We start from the raw sequence: 22,115 nt of genomic DNA on the forward strand, positions 1-22,115 counted from the left end.
TGGTGCTGAGGGGAGCTTTGAGAGGAGGGTGGACACTGTGCAATAGCTTGGCAGACAGTGCAAACTACAAGACTGAATAGAAACAAGTGCTGCAAGGGCATAGAGGTAGTCTTCTGATTGGTTGTGTATTTTGGAGTAATTGAAAGCTGGGTATGAGGGGGTGTAGAGAAGGAAGTCTGTCTGGGTGCAATCTGCAGGATTGACTCATAGCACTGAGTCACTTGTACAAGAAGCTGCACCAGAAGAGAACCTCTGAATTCCTAATGTGTACAGTGGTAAAGACCTGACTTGTCTTCCTGTCTTAGATGCTTGGTGAAGAGAAGACCATCTCATCCAAGTATGCTGAGGAGCGTGACCGTGCTGAGGCCGAAGCCCGCGAAAAGGAAACCAAGGCCCTGGCTTTGGCTCGAGCACTTGAGGAAGCCATGGAGCAGAAATCGGAGCTGGAGAGACTGAACAAGCAGCTGCGTGCAGAGATGGAGGATCTGGTCAGCTCCAAAGATGATGTGGGCAAGAGTGTAAGTACCGTCCTTGTGGAGAATAAGAATATCCAGTCAGCTTGGCGAGTACTCTTTTTTTTTTTTTTTTTTTTTTTTTTTTTAATCTCGTAGGGGTAGATTTTGTGTACATGAGAGGGGGATAAAGGATGTGTGCTGCAGAGTTTTTTTCTAATGCACCAACAGACCTGATTCAGTCGGCTCCATTTTTTTTTAAAGACAAATCATATTTTATACATTTTTTTCCCCTTTAGCAGTCTTCCCTGTACATTGGCACATTTTGTTTTTCCAACAAAATCTCCCACTTTCCAGTTTAAAAAAATGTGAGCATATATGAATTTTTGATGTGTTGATTCACTACATGTTGGATCCTTAAACTCTTACACATGGGTGTTAATTTTAAAGTGCAACATTTGCTAGTATCTCCATGCGGTGAAATTACTTACTGGCGGGTGTCCATAGTACCACATGGCAAGTATCTCGAGTCCATAGCTGTTTTTCCTTGGGTGTGCAGTAGCTGGAGTGCTCTTGTTTTTGCCTGCCAGCCTTTACCTTTAGTATCTTACATTAGTAAATATTTTCCCTTCTTTGGTGTGAGATTCTGTTTGTGTTTTTTTTTTTCTCCCAGGTGACCAGTAAGGCCGGAGCCTTTTTTCACTTTTATTTTTTTTTGTGACTTTCTTTTTTTAAATACTGCTCTCAGTCGAGGTGGAAACTCTAGCACTCATACATATTTTGTAACTTTGGTACCACACACACTGGTACTTTCTCATTGTGGTCGCTCAAGAATTCAATTGTTTCATGTCCACTCTACTAGAAGGGCATGATAGAACAAATCACCTAAGGACCCAGCGCAGTTCAAAGCCAAATGTACTCCCCAACAGTTGGCGTTTTTCTCCAGTCGAAGTTTTGGATGTTGGAGGAGGGATGTCATTGCTCTTCTTACCATGCACCCCTACCCCCTTGAGTATACCACCATATTGCGATAAGCCACAGATTCTCCTCCCATTTGTTTTAGATTGATAAATTTGACATTCTACACAGAGTTAAATGTACCTTAAGGAATATTTCTTGATTGTAAATGTACCTGTTTTTGTGCAGAGGCTAAAATTGAGGGCTGTGTGCTCTACTTTGGATGCCTATTTACTTTTTCCGATCTGTCATTTTGAAAAGATATTTTTGTCTGGCAGGAGGTATGAGGTGTACTGGCTGTTCTCTGTAGGCCATACTGTGCTTCCCTATTAGGTCACAATGCATCTGTGCTGAAGGAACTACACTTCCTTTCAATCCAGAAAACAAATGTGGCTCTGCTGCCTGACACGTGTTTGTGCTTGCTTGTGCGGATGGGATCTATAACCCTGTGTTGCACTTTTTGGGGCCTCTCCTCCACAGGCTTCCTGTTAGCCTTTTGCTTAACGATGCAAGTCTGTTGAATGTTAAGAAGCCTGCTCTGGTCTTTTTCGAAGACTGTTGTATCAGAACACTGCTTGATGTTGCTCTTTCTAAGCGGTTTCCTCAGCCAATAAATCTTTGCCACCAGCTACCCTCTTGAAGAGATTTGAGGCCTCTGAGTCTGTCTCCTGTGTATAGATGGTGGTTTGCAAAGATTTGAGTACTAATATTTATTTGTGGCTGGTGTAGAAAGCTGGCCTGATGTGTGGTGAGCACCTATGGTTTTATAACCTTACACCAGGTCGAGGTATGCCCTATTTGTGAGGTATAGGCAGTGTCTAGGAAGCTGGGGGGTGGAGGGGTGGGTGACCAAACCATATAAGTAAATGGAATGCGAAAGACCGATCCCCACCCAGGGAATGGGAGTCTGTTGAGGGAAGTTGGGGGAATTAAAAACCCCAAAAGGTAAGTACCACACGCACACACGTAAACTTTGTGAAAGGACTGTGCAAAACTGGAAGAAACAGAAGATGGATCCTGACAGAGTAGGGCCTGCATATGAAGGACCTAGTCCAGTTCCATTTGTAGTGTACAGTTGGGCCAGGAGAAACTACCCACCCTTCTGGAGATGCATGACCAGGTCAATGGTAAAGACCAGGAGTCGGCTGTGCAGCACAGGAGCAGAGTAAGTTCTACAAGTGATGCAGTTGATGTCCCACATCGGAAGAAGAGTTGCAGTCCGTCAGTGGTGTTGAAAAACCACCAACAAGCCTTGGCAAAAGCAAGAGTTGCAGAGTGGCTAATACGAGTTCCCCAGCTACATGATGGCTTCACTGAAGATAGGGTTGTTTGGTATCCAACATCTTGTATTGGTAAACCCACACTGTTGGATTTACCAATACATGTACCCAGAGAGCACATTAGAGGTGCCTCCTGAAACCCTACCAGCCTCTAGTGCTCAACCTGGCACCCTATTAACACCTTAAGGTACCCCAACCTATGGAGTTCTCTAAAGCATGGAAACTTTGCATGAGTTCTAAACCCACAAAAGCTCCCCTGCAACAGTTGATAATAGAAAATGTGAGGGCCATGGCAGAAAAAGAAGCCCCCTCCCCTAAATTGGGGAAGGAGGAGGTTGAAAATTCTCTTGGCACTCCCTTGGCTAGCAATACCACTGGATCGCCTGATCGTACCCCAGGGGATGAAGACATGGGAGATGCTTAACTCCAATAAAAACAGCTTGGAGGCTAGAAATAGAAGCTAAACTCCCAGCTATAGTAAAAGAGCATACGGATGGGTTTAGAGCCTCTCCTGGCAGCAATAATAAAAATAAGGAGAAAGAGGTAACTTTTGACCCTACAATCCCCAAAGGGATTGTACCAAAATACTTGGAGGGTGATCTCCTCAAATGTTCATAGCATTTGAGAGAGCTTATAGTGCCCGGAAGGTCAGCCAAAAGTATTGGGGCTTTCTCTTTTGAGAACTGTTCTCGGGCAGGTGCAGGGATAAACTCCTGACATTTGGAGAGGCAGTTGCTGAGTCCTGAGACATCATTAAGGATACCCTGATTGAGGGCTTTGTACTCAACACTGAGGAATATAGAATAAGGTTCAGGAAGAGTCAGAAAATCCAGAGTCAGTCCTGGATAGACTTAGTAGAATTTTCAGTAAAAATACTAGTTGGTTGGTTGAAGGGAAGCAAGTTTCATGATTATGACGAGCTTTATAATTTGCTTATGAAGGAACATCTATTAACTAACTGCACTTCTGAAAAGTTGCATCAGCACCTGGTGGACTGAGATCAGTTTCACCCCCAGAGTTTGGAAGAAGGCTGATCACTGGGGTAAAAACCATAGTGTCCAAAACTAGACACAGGTGGACGACTCAGGAGTTAGACAAAAGTAAGGAGTCCTCTGTAGGTCCCCAAAAATCAGTCCAGGATGGTCGACCCCAAGACACCTCACAAAAACAAATGTGGGGTCCCAGGGTAAAAACTGAGATACTTTCACTATAAACAAACAGAGCACTGAACCAAGGAAACTTCCTGTCCTAAAAACAAACACACTAGTGTGCACCCAGGGCTTGCCAACGTAGCAATGGAGGGTGACTCCTCAGATGAGGCGGTCCTCATAGATTTTAACTGCAAAGGGGGCACTCAAGGTGAGATGGAGATTCCACAGGGGAGTAGACACTTCCACCACTTATTAGTGAATGAAATCCCTGCACCTGCCCTGAGATATATCCGTGGCACTCACACTATTGTGCATGACAGGGCAGTCCTCTCCAACAAATATATTCCAGGTGAGACTAGAAGAGTAAGGGCTAGCCCAGAAAAGGTTACTGTTAGTCTTGTGGCTTTAGTACCCCTAAAAATAGCTGGATCCCTTAGTTGGAGAAAGGTGGTATTCAGTGCATACCTCCCCCTTGACTGTCTCCTTGGAAATGGCCACCTGGAGTTTGGTCGGAGCTAAAGTGAGGCACTGGTCCAATGCCTCTCCTCACCCAAGGATTCTGGAATTGCTGATGCTGCAAGTAAGCCCTGGAAGAAGAAAGACAGTGCAGGAAAGGTGGGCAACCATTAGCCAACGTTCTAGTAAGCCAAGGTGATTCTGCTCCACTAGGGAAAACCACCACAGTTGGCTCTGGCGAAGCCCTGCCTGACTGTAGGAAAGTGCCCTCTTTCTTAGCATGGTTACTCCCATTTTTTTGGTTCATCAAGATTTCTGACTGTTTGTAAGGAAATGCCTCCTTGGCATGGTTACCCCCTGACTTTTTGCCTTTGCTGATGCTATGTTTTGATTTGAAAGTGTGCTGAGGCCTGCTAACCAGGCCCCAGCACCAGTGTTCTTTCCCTAACCTGTACTTTTGTTTACACAATTAGCACACCCTGGCATCCAGGTAAGTCCCTTGTAACTGGGACCAAGGGCCCTGATGCCAGGGAAGGTCTCTAAGGGCTGCAGCATGTCTTATGCCACCCTAGGGACCCCTCACTCAGCACAGACACACTGCTTGCCCGCTTGTGTGTGCTGGTGAGGACAAAACGAGTAAGTTGACATGGCACTCCCCTCAGGGTGCCATGCCAACCTCACACTGCCTATGCAGTATAGATAAGTCACCCCTCTAGCAGGCCTTACAGCCCTAAGGCAGGGTGCACTATACCATAGGTGAGGGCACCAGTGCATGAGCACTGTGCCCCTACAGTGTCTAAGCCAAACCTTAGACATTGTAAGTGCAGGGTAGCCATAAGAGTGTATGGTCTGGGAGTCTGTCATACACTAACTCCACAGCACCATAATGGCTACACTGAAAACTGGGAAGTTTGGTATCAAACTTATCAGCACAATAAATGCACACTGATACCAGTGTACATTTTATTGTAACATACACCCCCGAGGGCACCTTAGAGGTGCCCCCTGAAACCTTAACCAACTAGCCATGTAGGCTGACTGGTTTTAGCAGCCTGCCACACTCGAGACATGTTGCTGGCACATGGGGAGAGTGCCTTTGTCCACTCTGTGGCTAGTAAACAAAGCCTGCACTGGGTGGAGATGCTATCACCTCCCCCAGGCAGGAGCTGTAACACCTGGCGGTGAGCCTCAAAGGCTCACCCCCTTTGTTCCAGCACCACAGGGCATTCCAGCTAGTGGAGTTGCCCGCCCCCCTCCGGCCACAGCCCCACGCAAGGCCGGAGGAGATAATGAGAAAAACAAGGAGTAGTCACTGACCAGTCAGGACAGCCCCTAAGGCAACCTGAGCTGAAGTGACTCTGACTTTTAGGAATCCTCCATCTTGCAGATGGAGGAATCCCCCCAATAGGGATAGGAATGTGACCCCCTCCCCTTGGGAAGAGGCACAAAGAGGGAATGTGACCCCCCCCCCCCCCCCCTTCTAAAGACACTGCTCAAGCGATGCTTTCCCCAGGGACCAGCGACCTCTGAATCCTCAGAGGACTGCCCTGCTCTAGAAGGACCAAGAAACTCCCGAGGACAGCAGCTCTGTTCACCCAAGACTGCAACTTTGTTTCAAAGGAGCAACTTTAAAACAACTTGCGTTTTCCCGCCGGAAGCGTGAGACTTGCTACTCTGCACCCGACGCCCCCAGCTCGATTTGCAGAGAACAAACACTTCAGGGAGGACTCACCGGTGACTGCGACACCGTGAGTAGCCAGAGTCCCCCCCCCCCCCCCCCCCCGAGCCCCCACAGCGACGCCTGCAGAGGGAATCCCAAGGCTCCCCCTGACCGCGACTGCCTGTTCCTCAGATCCAGACGCCTGGAAAAGACTCTGCACTCGCAGCCCCCAGGACCTGAAGGATCCGAACTCCAGTGCAGGAGTGACCCCCAGGAGGCCCCCTCCCTTGCCCAGGTGGTGGCTACCTCGAGGAGACCCCCCCCCCCCCCCCCCCGCCTGCCTGCATCACTGAAGAGACCACTTGGTCTCCCATTGATTTCCATCGGAAACCCGACGTGTGTTTGCACACTGCACCCGGACGCCCCGTGCTGCTGAGGGTGTACTTTCTGTGCTAACTTGTGTCCCCCCTGGTGCCCTACAAAACCCCCCTGGTCTGCCCTCCGAAGACGCGGGTACTTACCTGCTGGCAGACTGGAACCGGGGCACCCCCTTCTCCATTGAAGCCTATGCGTTTTGGGCACCACTTTGAACTCTGCACCTGACCGGCCCTGAGCTGCTGGTGTGGTAACTTTGGGGTTGCTCTGAACCCCCAACGGTGGGCTACCTTGGACCCAAACTTGAACCGTAGGTGGTTTACTTACCTACAAAAACTAACAAATACTTACCTCCCCAGGAACTGTTGAAAATTGCACTGTCTAGTTTTAAAATAGCTATGTGATTTATGTAAAGACTGTATATGCTATTTTGATTATTCAAAGTTCCTAAAGTACTTACCTGCAATACCTTTCATTTGAAGTACTACATGTAAAATTTGATCCTGTGGTTCTTAAAATAAACTAAGAAAATATATTTTTCTATACAAAAACCTATTGGCCTGGAATTGTCTCCGAGTGAGTGTTCCTCATTTATTGCTTGTGTGTGTACAACAAATGCTTAACACTACTCCTTTGATAAGCCTACTGCTCGACCACACTACCACAAAATAGAGCATTAGTATTATCTATTTTTGCCACTATCTTACCTCTAAGGGGAACCCTTGGACTCTGTGCATACTATTCCTTACTTTGAAATAGTTCTGCCATCTTGATTCCAAGGTTAGCAAGGAACTCTGGGAGCATCTGAATGGCCAGGCAGGTTACTTCAGAGCCCCCGCCTGATAGATTCTTACCTGGTTAGGTGACCAGTCGCCCCCCTCCCCCCCCTCCCCCCCTTTCAGGGCTATTTAGGGTCTCTCTTGGGTGGGGTCCTCTGATTCGGCTTTCATGATTTCAGCAGGACTCCTCTACAACCTTTACTTCGACTTCTAGCCTCCGAAACCGCAACTGGACCCTACAGTAACCCACAAGCTGCAGATCTACAATGAACACTCTCCTGCAACATTGTAACCAGAGTTCCTGGCAGCTTTGCTACAGTTTCCTCACCGTGCATCATCAGAAGACTGCAAATCTTCATCCTGCACAAGAAGAAGAAATCTCACTGAGTGAAGGAGTCACTTCCTACAGGAACCTACAACAAGCGACAGCAGGCTGCGTGGATCTTCTCTCCTGCTGAGCTGCGTTGATCCTGCATCATGGGTGGTGGTCAGAGTAGTCCTTTTGGTCCTCTCTGCCAGTTGTCAACTTTGGAGGAGGTAGACTCTTGCCTTCCCATGTAGGACAGTACCCATGTGCACCGTGTCACTTGCAGCTGCCAAGGCTTGTTTGCATCTCCAAGGGAACTTCATGCAACATGCAGCTCGAGTCCCCAGCACTCCTTCCTGCAAAATCCCAGCCTCCTGGGTGGGTAGTAGCTCCTACTCCTTGTCTCCACTGTGACTCTTGGACTTGGTCCCCCTCTCTACAGAGCTTCTTTCTTCAGGCAGGAATCCACAGCTGGTTTTCTTGCAGTCTTCTCTGGGTGTCTTCCTTTTCTTTACCTCCTTTGGATGATTTGCAGAAATCCACTGTTTTACTCCTGCATTCCTGGTTGTTGGGGGGGGGGGGGAGAGAAAGAGAGTACTGTTACTAACCTTTGTGGTTTTCTAATTCCCCATCTCCCCTCTACGCATTTTATTTATCTAGGTGGGGGCATCTTGTTCACATTTTTTCTTTTTTGTTTAGTATTTTGTGCCAAAAAATATATTGTTGTACAACTGAGTGTTTTCTTCCATGCGTGTAAGTTCTGTGTGACTACAGTGGTATTGCATGAGCTTTGTCTGTTGGAGAAGCCTTGGCTGCTCATCCACCGCTACCCCTAAAGAGCCTGACTTGTAGACACTGCCTACACTTCATTAAGAGGGGATACCTGGCATAAGGTGTATGGTACCTTTGGTACTATCACACTCTAGGCCAGCTTCTTACATTGGTGGTGCAGCGGTGGGATAAGCACTTGCAATTGCCTTACCACTCTGTCACTTGTATTTTCCACGGGAAAGACAACTTACTAGCTAGGGACATCCACTTAAACCTAGTATCAGGACATAGTCTTTAGGGTTTGGGTAAGAGCGTGGGTCTAGGCCATACCCCTTGCTCCAAACTTAAAAAAAAAAATATAAAAAAATGGAAGTTAGGGAGGTTAGGCTCCACTCTAACATGTCTTGAGTACTTAGCACCTCTAAGAACATGGGTTCTCACTATGAGGACCTTACCGTCCAGGAATTGAGGGAAGTGTGTAAGAGTAGGATACTGAAGACAGGGAGGAACCCTAGTGAGGGTATACTCTTGGGACTTCTCCAAGATGAACAGGATCAAGCTGGTAGCCAGGAGGAGAGGGAACAGGAAATAGAAGCTGACAGCCCCCCCCCCCCAGTGTTAGGAGAGGATCTAGACACTGAGGAGGGTCATAAGGGTCCCTCCGAGGTTCACGGGGTTCCCTGGACCCCCTAGTGTAGCTGGGAGCACTGCAGGTAGTGCCAAAGTTGGCCATCTAAGTAGGCCCTCCTTTGTTCCCAGGGGACTAGTTCAGAGGGTTTACTAAACCTAGGGACAGATACTCATCCTGCCACTCATGTCATCTCTATCAGAGGGGACAAACTGCTCAACTCCAGAAGATGACTCCTTAGACAGGTAACTTAGGAAAGTGAGGCTGGAGGAGACCAAGCTGCAACAGCTAGACCTCAAGAGGGAGCCATGGCATTGGAGAGAGGCAGGGTTTGGGGTTAGAACCCAATGGTGGCAGCAACTTTGGTTTCAGGGAACCTGGCTTAGGGTGGACTCTTGATTCCAGAAATCTTAGCAAGGTTGTTCCCCCCCCCCCCCCCCCCCCCCCCCCATACAAGGTGCGGGATGACATCCAGAAGTTGTTCTCTCCTCTCAAAAGGGCCTGCAAGTTCAGAGGGTCCCCCAGAGACAGTGGGCGGTTACCTTTTGGCTCCCTTCTCTGACAAGGGTAGAGATAGGCTTCTTACTGTCAGAGGAGGATGCTGATAACTAAACAGTTCTAAATTCTGGTCTGTTAGATGGATTTGGTCTTACCACTGAACAGTACTCACTTAAGTTCAGGAAGACCAGAGATGATGGGTGGAGGTTGCTGGCCCAAAGAAAGTTGTAGTGTCCAGACGTACCTGTAGAATGTCTCTTGGAAAATGACTTGGAGACTTCAGGTTGCGCTGAAGTGGAGTTGGAGGCCCATGCAGCAATGCTGGGCATCACAGGGCATATTTTTGCTTTGGCCAGGGCTCGGGCCAAAATGTAACAAGAAAAAGGAATCATGGAGCCTGGAACAATGGCCCAAGAAGCTGCTAAGGGTATGAAAGGCAAAAAGTTGCCCCCTGCCCCTCCCTCCAGTGAGGATTCTCCCTTTGAGAAGGAGGAATCCACTCCCTTGGCAGAACCTGCATCTGAAGAGTTAAAAGCTGACACTGCTGATCTTGAAGGTGCATAGGGCCTGCCAGAGAATTCAGTACGGCACATTATACCCGTCCCACACTGAAGGGTTAAGACAGCAAGCTGTCCTTCAAGAAGTAGGGGATGTCAGTGGCACCCCCAAGGTGTACTGGGAGGACTGTCTCCTATACTCAGAAGCAAGGGAACCCAAGCATGGTGCCACCAGAAGGTTAATAGTACCTCAGCAGTATAGAGTTTCTGTTGAAAATGTCACATGACATACTCCTGGCAGGTCACTTGGGGCAAAGCAAGACTTGGGACAGGCTTGTCCCACACTTTCACTGGTCTGAAGATACTAAGGAGTTTTGTCACTCCTGTGTCACCTGCCAAGCCAGTGGCAAGACAGGTGGCACCCCAAAGGCCTTCCCACTGCCTCTGGGAACAGATTTATACTGGTGGTGGTGGACCATGCTACCAGGTATCCAGAGGCTATAACTCTGTGTCAAAGGTGTGCCAATTATGGGAACAATGGTACATTTTTAGTGAAAGAACACTGGTGCTGGGGCATGGTGAGCAGGTTCCCAGCACACTCGAGTCAAGTCAGCATCAATATCAGGCAAAAAGTGAAGGGGTACCTGCAACAAAGGCCATTTTCCTACATAAATGCTTTAAGTTTGTCCCTTCCTTTGGGCAGTTTTGTTTCCTGATTGGCCATCGATCCTGTTACAGGGATAACTGCCGGTTTCTTGATACGTTTGACTGTGAGCGAACTTCTTTCTCGCTCTCCTTTGTGCAGCGGCTGTGGCACTTTGAATCGGCTTGCTTTTTGTCAATTGTTCTACTTTTCATTTTATGTGGCTAGAACAGTTATGAATTTATAACCCTAATAGCTCTAACGCAAGAAAACGTGATACTCATTGCAAATGCTTGTTATAAATTGGATCTCCTTTTGAGTCATGTCTCATTTATTGACTATCGTGTTTATTTGGGGATGTCTTGCACTCCTTTGTTCAGCCTAAGTTTGCTCGACCACACTACCCCTAAAAAGAGCACTTTGGGATTGTGTAGCAAGGCTTGCCCACTCACTGGGGAACCCTGGATCCCTTACCCAGTTATCACTTAAAGGGCCAGATTCCTACTCCATGAAATATGAATGGGAACTGGGAAGTTGCATAACAATAGATCCTCCAGGAGCTACAGGACTGTGCAATCACTTTGTATTGTCACAGGCACATACTGTTAAATGCTGACAATATTATTGAACATATTAGACATCTGGTAGAAATCAGGCTTGTGAATTAACACAACCATTTTCTCCTGTGTAGTCTTCTGTGGAAGAGTTTAAATTATTGAGGGCTGCTCATTGTCCCTTTAGACAAGGAAAGAAAAGGTGTGAATTGAACACTAATAGGCTTGCCTAGAAAGTCACTGGCTCCACAGATTTGTGGAAACATCTTGCTGTCAATGACTGGGAGAATATGAAGGAAAGAACCCTTGTTGTGGCATGGTTACCCCCACTTTTTGCCTGTTGTCAGTATGTTTTTGACTGTTCACTGGGATCCTACTAACCATGACCCCAGTGACTGTGCTCTCTCCCTTTTAACTTGGTTGCTTGGACCATAAACAACCCTCATTTAGCATACTGGTGACCCCCCTTATAAGTACTTTCAATTACTTCATGAGGGCAAGGACACCATTTTACGCGTTACTGGGCATAGCTCACTACCTAATGGTACATAATGGTAGTTCTGAACCTGGGCATATTTGTTACCAAACATGTCTGAGTCATGCGCCAGTACTGTTGCCAGTATCAGAAGTAGAATTCCATGCACTCTGGGGCTCCTTAGTGGACCTCCAGCATTGCTCCTACTGTCTTTCTGGAGTTTTCGGGCAGCCCAAGCTGCTGCCCCCCTCATATTGGTTTCTGCCCTATTGCAGCTTGAACAGCTCAAGCCCAGGAAGGCAGAAAAAAGGATTTCCTTTGGGAGAGGGAGGCAACACCCTCTCCCTCTGGAAATAGGTGTTATATGGCTTGAGAGGTGTAGCCTCCCCAAGGCACTGCTATGCTTTAAAGGGCACACATGGTGCCCTCCTTGCATAAACCAGTCCGCACAGGTTCTGGGACCTACAGTCCCGACTATGGAAAGGAGTGACCACTCCCCTGTCCATTACCACCCCGGGGTGGTGCCTAGAGCAGCACCTCTAGGTGTGGCCACTTGATTCTGCCACCTTCAATCCAAGGTGGACAGAGGCCTCTGGTAGCATCTGAGTGGTCAGGTAAGTGACTTAGGAGCCCCTGTCTGAAAGGTGGTCACCTGGCTAGGTGACAAATCCCCCTTCAAGGAGCTATTTCGGGTCTCCATCTTGGGTGGGGCCCTCATTTGATGGGCAAGACTCCAGCAGGACTCCTCTGCACCATTTACTTTGACTTCTGGCCACTGGAACTGCAACAGGACTCCACAGGAACCTACCATCTGCAGCGATGACTTCGCCCTGCAACATTTCCCCAGCTATGCATCCACTGAGGGCGGCAAGTCTTCATTCTGCGCAAGAAGGAATCTCCCTTGGAGTGAAGGAGTCACTTCCCTGCATCTGCAGGCACTAACTAAACTGACAACTGGCTGCATGGATCTCCTCTCATCCTGTGCTGTGTGGATCCTGCATCATGGGTGGGGGTCTGCAGTGGTCCCCTTAGTCCTCTCTGCCAGCTGTCCAACTTTGGTGAAGGTAAGCCCTTGCCTTCTCATGCAGGACAGTACTCCAGTGCGCTTTTGTAGCTACAAACGCTTGTTGGCATCTCCTCCAAGTGGTCTTCAGGCTCTGTGTAGCCCCAGCAGCCAGCACGTCCCTGCGACACACATCCCTCTGCCTGCTTCTCCTGGGACATGGGTCTTCTCCTCAGGTGTGCTGCATGGCCCTGTGTGACTCCTAGGTGCCTTACTTGTAGGCCTTTTATGGGGGCTGCCTCTTCTTTCTCTTCTCCCCCCCCCCCCCCCAAAATGGCTGAGTGCCTCTTGGACCTTGCTGGGCCCCAGCTACTCTACTTTTACTCCAACTGCGACATTTGCCTTTGCCAAGGCTTGTTAGTGGTTTTTCCACACCACAGAATAACTGCAGTCCTTCATCCGGTGTGGGACTTCGACTGAATCACCCAGGAACTCATCTGCTCCAGTGCTGCATTGCTGACCATCTTCATCTCTCCTGCATCCACAGACGGGTGGGTAGTGGCTCCTGCCATCACCGGACACTCAAACTGGAACTGCCCCCACCCCTTTCTTTTCCACATCTTCCTTTCCAGGATCCACCTCTGGTTTCATGCATTCTTGTCTGGGTCTTGCACTATCATTCTCTGAAGTCCTGTGGGTTGGTTTCTGGTAGAACCAGTAACTTACCTCTTTCCTCCTAGTTGCTGTGGGGGGGGGGGGGGGTGTTGTAACTTCAATACTTACCTTTGGGGTTTCCCAGTACCCCTCTACCAATTCCACTTCCTTGGGTGGGGACTCAACCTTCACATTCCACTTTCTTAGTACATGGTTATCCTCTCCTAAGTGCTTTAGCATACAAGCATTCACTCTCTGCTCATTAGGGTGGAAAAGGGGCTTTCAGTCTTGGGCTCCAATGTTTGAAGTGTTGTGGGGGAGCAACAGCTTGCTCCTGTTTGGCATGGGTGAAGTTAGCCTTCTGGAGACCTTTACATTTTCAGGTAGTAATTCTGTGGACTAGAAAAACCGTTCATAGAGCAATTAAGTCCTTCTATGAGGCTTTACTCTTACCTTTGTAGTGGATGACCTTGTAGGAAAGTACCCTCTTTTGGCATGGTTATCCCCACTTTTTGCCTGATGACAGTATGTTTTGACTGTTCACTGGGATCCTGCTAACCAGGACACCAGTGAAGGTGCGCTCGCTCTCCCTCTAAATCTGGTTGCTGGGACTTCGCACACCCCACATGTGGCATATTGTTGCCCCCATATAAGTCTCTGGTGTATGGTACCCAGGGTATTGGGGCACCAGGGGTTCCCCATGGGCTGCAGCATGTATTATGCCACCCATGGGAGCCCATGTAAAATGAGTCTTCAGGCCTGCCATTGCAGCCTGCGTGAAAAGGTGTATGCACCCTTTCACTTCAGGTCACTAATTCACCCCTATTAGCATGGTTGGTATCAAACATGTCTGAATCATACCCCAATACTGTTGCCAGTATTGGTTGTATGATTCCATTCACTCCGGGGTTTCCTTAGAGGACCCTCAGCTTTGCTCCTTCCAGTCTGCAGGAGGGCAGCATAGCGGGCTGCCCGAGAACCATGCAGACTGGTTTCTGCCCTCCTGCTGCTTGACCAGCTCAAGCCAAGGAAGGTGGAACAAAGGATTTCTATTGGGAGATGGAGGCAACACTCTCTCCCTTTGCAAATGAAAGGTACATGGCTTGGGAGGGATAGCCTCAACCCACTGGTATCCTTTGAAGGGTGCATTTGGTGTTCTCCTTGCATAAACCAATTTACACCAATTCAGGGACCCTGGGTCCCTGCTCTGGTGTGAAACTGGGCAGAGGAAAGGGGAATTCCCACTCCTGTCCATCACCACCCCAGGGTGGCCACTGTATCTCCTGAATTCCTTTTGGTGGGTTAGGGGTAAACCAGATACTTAGCTCTTTTCTCTTGGTCGCTAGTGGGGCACTATAGTACTTACCTATTTGTGGTTACTAGTTCCTCTAGCGCCCCTCTTCACATTTCACTTCCACTCTGGCCCCCACTCACTTCCTTGGATGGGGCCAGCCTTTCGCATTCCAATTTTAGTACATGGTTTGTGTCCCCCCCCCCCCCCCCCCCCCCCCCCCCTCCCCCGGCCTTGAGTACTTACTATTGCTTTCACTGTTTTTCCTATTGCTAATTCCTTCCTTCTAATGTACGTATAATAGTGTTTCTTTGCCTCCAGTTGCAGTGTTGCCTATAGAGTATTTTGGTATTTGTGTTACCATAATACAGTACCTTTATTTTCGTAACACTGTGTGGTTCATGTGTGTAAGTGCTGTATGTCTCATAGAGAAGTCTTGCCTGCTCATCCACAGCTACCTCTAGAGAGCCTGGCTTCCTAGACACTGACTACACCTCACTAAAAGGGGATACCTGGATCTGGTATAAGGTGTTAACGCCAAAGGTGCTCAGCACACACCAGCTTCAAACAGACCTCAAATTGCCTTTTAGTCTCTTTGCTCACGTGTGTACAGTTAATCATAATTTTACCCCACTGTCTCGTCCTGCCTTCATACTTGCACAATTAGTCTTGATTTATGTATTTATTTATTTTTTTGTTCTTGCTTATGCAATTGTACTTATGAACCTCACCCAACTTAAGCCATGCCTTATGTCTTCCTTTTCTCCCCTTCTCCTGCGGCAGGTCCATGAGATGGAGAAGTCCAAGCGCGCCCTGGAGCAGCAGGTGGAGGAGATGAAGACCCAGCTGGAGGAGCTGGAAGATGAGTTGCAAGCCACAGAGGATGCCAAGCTTCGGCTCGAGGTGAACCTCCAGGCTTTGAAGGCACAGTTTGAGCGTGACCTCCAGGGTCGAGATGAGCAGAGTGAGGACAAGAAGAAACAGCTTGTGCGGCAGGTAAGAAAACCCATTATATCAAACTGGAGCGAGAAGGGAAAATATAGCATACTATGCTGGAGCACTAAAACCTGGTAATAAATATTGCAGTAACTGTTGATAAAGTGTGAAGAGACCTTACAGTGGAGAAGTGAGGAGGGAGAGAGGAACTGGTGCTGTTGTGAGATTATTGGGAAGCAGGTGGAGGAAGATAGGTTTCTTTGAACTGTTGAGGTGCAAAAGCTACTAAAGTGTAGCAGGGGCCGACAGCTGAGCGGCAAGAGTGGATAGAAAACAATAGCATATAGTGGATGGATTTGTGATTCTATACTACACCCCAGACAAGGTCTGTTTCATCCTCTCCATGGACTTTTGATGGATCTCCAGATGCAAATATTAGGGTGCAAGTGACTCACCTGCACCCCTCTTCCATATCACATTGCCCTCCACTGACGCTAGTTTCTTTGTTTCAGGTAAAAGAAATGGAAACTGAGCTGGAGGATGAGCGGAAGCAGCGGTCTATTGCAGTTGCTGCACGCAAGAAGTTGGAGTTGGATCTCAAAGACCTTGAAGGACAGATTGACTTGGCTAACAAGAGTCGAGAGGAGGCCATCAAGCAGCTACGTAAACTCCAGGTAGGGTTTCTCACAACAATCTGGGTGAGAAAAATAAATCGAAGGTGACCTCTATCCTGGTGCATTATGTTCACTGGTAACATGGTCATGAGTGATTTGATGTGTGCTCAAAACCGAAAAAACTTTGAAGAAAAGTACATTGTAAATAGCATGTTACTGTAGAAGTACATGGTCTGCATCCTCCTCCCATCTGCTGTTGGGCTCCGACGTTTGCAGGTTTTCACTGAAAAGTCAGCTACCAAAGCCTGTCAGTTTTTATCGTTGGTAATTGTGTGAAACTGGAAACTGAGTAGCTTACATTTACGGCATTCGATGCACATGAGTGGCACACTCCTGTCATTTAGTATTGCGCTTGGACATTTGCAACTTGTTTTTCTTCAAAGAAGTCTTTTAAATCACGAGGTATACAGGGGTGTGGAATTTATTAAAATATCTACTTGTCCAGGGGATAGGTTGATTCTCAAATCTACTTGTCCTGTAAAAAGATCTACTTGTCCCTTTGGTGCCATGTAGTGTGGCGACAAATTATGGCAGCAATTAATAGCCTCTCTGATTATGCCAGGGCTACTACCATAGTAGGGCTTGAATACTTGGAGTTTCAATCCCTACTGTAGCAATTTCCTTATTTTGCCACCTTTCTGCAGATCTGCATACTGGGGCTGGAGGAAGCAGTAAGCAATAGTTCCAGGGCTGGAATGCCTTTGAGTCTGCAAACCTACTAACCTGCATGTTTTAAAGATTTTTACCAGCTTCTCTCTAATATTTTCCCATAATAAGAAAGGTTGGACATTTACTCCTGACAATGGCAGAATTATAACTTCTTCCAGGGTTGGGAAGAAAGTGGCTGGAGGGAAAATGAACTTGCAAATGCTCAATAGATTTTCACATGAGCAAATCTACACATCGTATTTACCCATGCTAAAATACAGTTCACAAATATTTTATAGGGGTACGACATATACCATGGGTGCACTTCTGTGACTTTCTTTAAGAATTTGGGGCCACATGAAGGTAGGTTCAGATTTGTGACCTGCAAATTGCGAGTCGCAAATCGGAATGTAGGATGGTGTCCTTGACACCATCTGTGATTCATTCACAAGGGCTTCGCAAATGCCCACCTCATGAATAATCATGAGGTGGGTCGCAATTTGCGACCCCCTCGTGAATGGTGGCCTGCTGGAGACAGCAGACCACCATGTCTGTGACTGCTTTTCAATAAAGCAGTTTTTTTTTGTTTTTTTTGTAATGCAGCCTGTTTTCCTTAAAGGAAAACGAGATGCATAACAAAAACGAAAAATGAAACATTTTCGTTTCATTTTTTCAGAGCAGGCAGTGGTCCGCAGGACCACTGCCTGCTCTGAAAAAATGTTTACAGTGACATTCACAATGGGGAATGGGTCCCATGGGGATCCCTTCCCTTTTGCGAAAGTGTTAGCACCCATTTGAAATGGGTGCAAACTGCGATTGGTTTGCGCCCGCGTTCGCAGTCACAAAACAATCCTACATTGCACTGCGAGTTGCAATTAGGAAGGGAACACCCCTTACTAATTGCGAGTCGCAAACCCGTTTTGTGGTTCGGTAACCAGGTTACTGAATCGCAAAACTGGGTTGTGCATTGCAATGTGCTTTTTGCACATCGCAAACAGCGAAAGTCGCTGTTTGCGACATGCAAAAAGCTACCTACATGTGGGTCTTGGTCCCTAATTAGGTCTGGTGTTAACAAAGACATTTTGTTTTTATTAAACTTCTATTTCTCTCTCTTTCGGCTGGCTTTACTGTGAGTGATCGCATTCTGCTCTTCCACAAGGAGCATATTGCCACACAAAGTAGTTTTGTTCAGTGTCAGGAACTACAGCGGCAATCAGTGACGTAACGAAATTGGAGGGTGCCCCTTTGGAAAGAACATGGAGGAGCCCCCTCTCCAGACTCACTCAGGGCAGGTGCTGTGCTGAAGGGGCCCTCTGGAGGGCGGCTGCGGGGCCTTTGTTATGCCGCTGGTGGCAACGTGTGCTTTAAGAGTTCAAAAACTTTTTTGGGGGGGGTTTGCCAATGTTTGTTACAATGTTGAGGGCCTGGTAGCTCCCACAACAATAAAGTGTTACAAAAGCCATGTCAAAACAAGACACGCATTGATGAAACTAAAAGACTTATAAAAATATGTCAGATCAGTTGGCTTTGTCAGTGTTTGTTTTTTTTCATGCTTCCCATAATCGTGTTGAAAATGGTTACACTGATTTTCCATTAGAAATATTTTTGGGAAATACTAGCATGCATCAACACATTTTACTAAATGACACTTCATTTGCATATAATCAGAGAGCATTCTGGGAGCATTATACTTAGCATCTTAGCCTAAACTTTTCAAACATGTGTGTACACGTTTTTTTTTTTTTTTTGTACTGGAACCAACGTCAGTAGTGAAGTGTGACCTTAAAACATTTATTTACAGCACTCACCCTAATAATGAAGGCTTTCAAATAATGAACCATAAATACAAGTTGGGACAGCATTATCTTTTGGAAACACATTACCTCAACTGCAGAGAATTCCACTCTCTGTAAACAGGCAGCCAAAGGGTTTGTGCTGCAGGGGGTTGGGCCCACTTGTCCTAAGGACAAAGTAAACATAAAAGCTTGTTGCCCTTGACCCCAAACAAGATGTCCCGGGCGTGGGGCGATAGGAATTCCACATCCCTGGGTATATGTTAACTCTTCCTTATGACTGCATTGCGAATAGACAGGCACTCTATTTTTTTTGTGCCATCTTGTTCAGGTGTGACGACCAGAGCTCTAGGATTGAAGCCCCCTTCACCATTCCCATTTCTTTCAATCCTAATTAGATCAGTAAATGACAGTGCTAGGGAGACCTCCACGACACTGCAATAGACACTCCCGGCTGCTGGGCCACACACCAGGCTTAAGGGGTCCTGAACTCCAAAGCCTCTACTTTATATTTTCTCCTTCTCGAATGCACAGCCAGTGATGAAATAGGCCCTGTTTCAACACTTCCCCTGCTGTAACACAATCACCTTTGCTGTAACACAATCACTTCGGCTCTGACCACCAGGTGTGTAATATTTGTTGCATCAGGATGATAACACCAACTGCTACTTTATCAACTAAGCATGGATGAGTAGCCAATTCTATAGGGCTATTGGCAGGATATAATAGGGCCCATTGGGACCAAATGCAGAAATGTCTTCAGCACTTGCCACATAAATACTGCTAAAGGGGAGAGGAACTAGTAAGTGTCCAAGACCATCTCTAATTCAACTATACTTTGTGTCCTTGATGCAGCAGACACCACAGCAAGATTGGTTAACAGAAGTATCCTAATTAGACCACCTGCAAAGCTCAGTATCGTGGGATTTAAACCAGAGGCTACACATAGGGGATACCTGGACCTGGTATAAGGTTTAAGTACCGTTGGTACCCACCACACACCAGGCCAGCTTCCTACCAGTTAGAGAGATGCTGGGACTTGTGGACAGTCTGGCTGAATCAGTAAGGGGGGCTTCAGGCCTCATGATGCTCAGGGACATAGGCACACTTTTGGTCCTCTTCTCCTCTGGCCAGAGCAGCTCAATGCAGATGTGTCCTGAGGCATCTGATTTTGGTAACCAGAGGTGCACACAGTAGAAAGGGCCTGCATAAAGAAGCTGCAGGCAGCGTTGGGAAGTCTACAGTTGGCAAACCCAAGGTGACCTTCAGGTCTGGGGACCTAGCTGGCACTGTTGGTGCACTTCAACTCTGGTTAGGGGGCACGGGTGCAGTGGTGCTTTCTGGTATTGGGTTTTGGCTGTCCAGAGTCCTCACAGCTTATCCGGGGTGTCTGCAAGATGCAGGGGAGTAGCTCTGCTACTTTACGAGAGTTCCTAGGTCTTGGTTGAATGGATGCAGTAATCCCAGGCTTTTGGAGGCAGTTACAAGACGAGTAGTCTTTGGCCCAACTGTCAGACAGCCGGCAGACCGGCAGGGTTGGGGCCGAAGTCAGCTGCTTGTCTTCTGTTATTCCTTTTGTGACTGTCTTCTTTCAGGTCAGCAGGATCTGCCTTTCTGTTGCTAGGGGCTTCCCTAAATACTGGATTTATGGATGTTAGGGAATGTGATAACTAGGGTTCAGGGAAGCCCTTAAATACTAAATTTAGCGGTGTTTTCGGGGTCAGTGGGCAGTAGCCAATGGCTACTGCTCCTGATGGTGGCTACATCCTTCTTGTGATCCCTCCCTTTGGGGAGGGAGGCACAGACCTAACCCTATTGGTCCCTGTCCTCCAAATCAAGATGGAGTATTCTGTAGTGGAGGGGGGGGGGGGGGGTCACCTCAGCTCTGGAAACCTTAGGGGTGGTCCTAGCTTGGGGGGGTCAGTGTGTGTCGTGTCATTTCTCAGTTTTCCCTTATTTTTCCGCTGACTTGCTGCCAAAAAGTCCAGGGGGGCAGGCAACTCTACTAGCTGGAGTGCCCTGGGGCACACTAATACCAGCCCCCACGCAGGACAGGCTTTGTTCCTGGCCACAAAGTGCACAAAGACACTCTCCCCATGTGGTCAAACTCATCTGAAAGTGACAGGCTGCACAGACTGGTTAGTCTTAAACAAGCAGTTGGGCTAACATACAAGGGACATCTCTAAGATGCCCTCTGTGTGCATTTTTTCAATAAATCCCATACTTGCACCAGTGTGGGTTTATTGTGGTGAGAAGTTACTGGTATCAAACTTCTAAGAATAATAAACCCACACTGATGCCAGTGTTGGATTTATTAAAAAATGCACACAAAGGGCATCTTGGAGATGCCCCCCTGTATTTTACCCAATCCTTCAGTGCAGGACAGACTGGTCTGTGCCAGCCTGTCACAGAGACAAGTTTATGACCCCAGGGGGTGAGAACCTTTGTGCTGTCTGAGGCCAGAAACAAAGCTTGCACTGGGTGGAGGTGCTTTGCACCCTCTCCCTGCAGGAACGAACACCTAGCGGTGAGCTTCAAATGTTCAGGATTTGTTACAATGCCCCAGGGCACTCCTGTTAGTGGAGATGCCCAGCCCCTGGACAAAGTCCCACTTTTGGCAGCAAGTTCAGAGGGATAATTAGGAAAAACAGAGTCACCACCTCAGGCAGGACCACAAGGTGTCCAGAGCTGGAAAAGCCTCCAGGGGACTGCTTGCATCACCGAGGACTAAAAACACTTGTGGACAGCGGACCTGTCCAACAAGAAGACAAAGAAACCATCTTTAAAGGGAGTCCCTCCTCACTCCTAAAGCGTGAGTCAAAACTACTCTGGATCAGACACCCCTGGCCTGTGTCCAGAGGAACCAACCAGCCAGAGAGGACCCCCAGACTATTCCGATAGTGTCCACCCTGGGCTGACATCTCCACCCCTCCACGATGACACCTGCAGAGGGAATCCAGAGGATCCACCTGACCGCAACTACCCAGGGCAAAGATATCCAATTCCTGGAGAAGCACTGCACCCACAGCCCCCAGACTTGAGAGAAACTGACCACCTGCGCAAAAGTGACCAGCGGGTGGCCCTCCTCCCTTCCTAGTCAGGTGCTGCAGCCAAGGCACAGGGGAGCTACTCTGGCAAGCCACTAAGTGTCCCCTGGGCCGGCCCATTGAGTTCCATTGGGAACCAGACGCCTTGATTGCACTCTGCACCTGGCCGCCCCAGTGCCGCTGAGGTGGCGTGTTTGATACCTACTTTGGCGTTCATTATAGGGTAAGTAACTTTCCTTTCCAAACCCAACACTAGATGGAAGGAGAAAGTAAGGGAATATAAGGTTTACCTTATATTTACACTTTTTTTTATTTAAGCTCTTTTACTTTGCCCTTTTTTTAAACCATCCCTAAAATTAATACATCTGCTTTTTCATTGCAGCTGCCTTATCTAGTTTTCCTTCTAAATATTTCTTTAGTGGCCTTCTCTGTGAAGGTGTTTTTGTTCAGATTTCTCTTTGCTGACAAATCCTCTTGCTGCTGTTTGTTCCTACGGATCTGTGATTGAAGAGTTTCAGTACTAGACTTCAAGGAACTAGCAAAGTGCAAGAGAAGGGCATAATTGGTGGATCTGTGTGCATCAGCA

At 47.7% G+C, this 22,115-nt stretch overlaps 1 protein-coding gene across 2 annotated transcripts in view; it reads left to right on the forward strand.

Annotated features, from left to right (window-relative positions):
* MYH9 (myosin heavy chain 9) overlaps nt 1-22,115 on the forward strand; it is a 359,655-nt gene that overhangs the window by 205,934 nt on the left and 131,606 nt on the right. For both annotated transcript variants that reach the window (XM_069231188.1, XM_069231189.1), the window contains exons 32-34: nt 306-518; nt 15,215-15,427; nt 15,880-16,041. In XM_069231188.1, the coding sequence (XP_069087289.1) occupies nt 306-518; nt 15,215-15,427; nt 15,880-16,041 (588 nt within the window). The remainder of the gene's footprint in view (nt 1-305; nt 519-15,214; nt 15,428-15,879; nt 16,042-22,115) is intronic.

Source organism: Pleurodeles waltl, chromosome 4_2 (genome assembly GCF_031143425.1).
Source record: "Pleurodeles waltl isolate 20211129_DDA chromosome 4_2, aPleWal1.hap1.20221129, whole genome shotgun sequence".
In the NCBI taxonomy this organism is placed as follows: Eukaryota; Metazoa; Chordata; class Amphibia; order Caudata; family Salamandridae; genus Pleurodeles; species Pleurodeles waltl.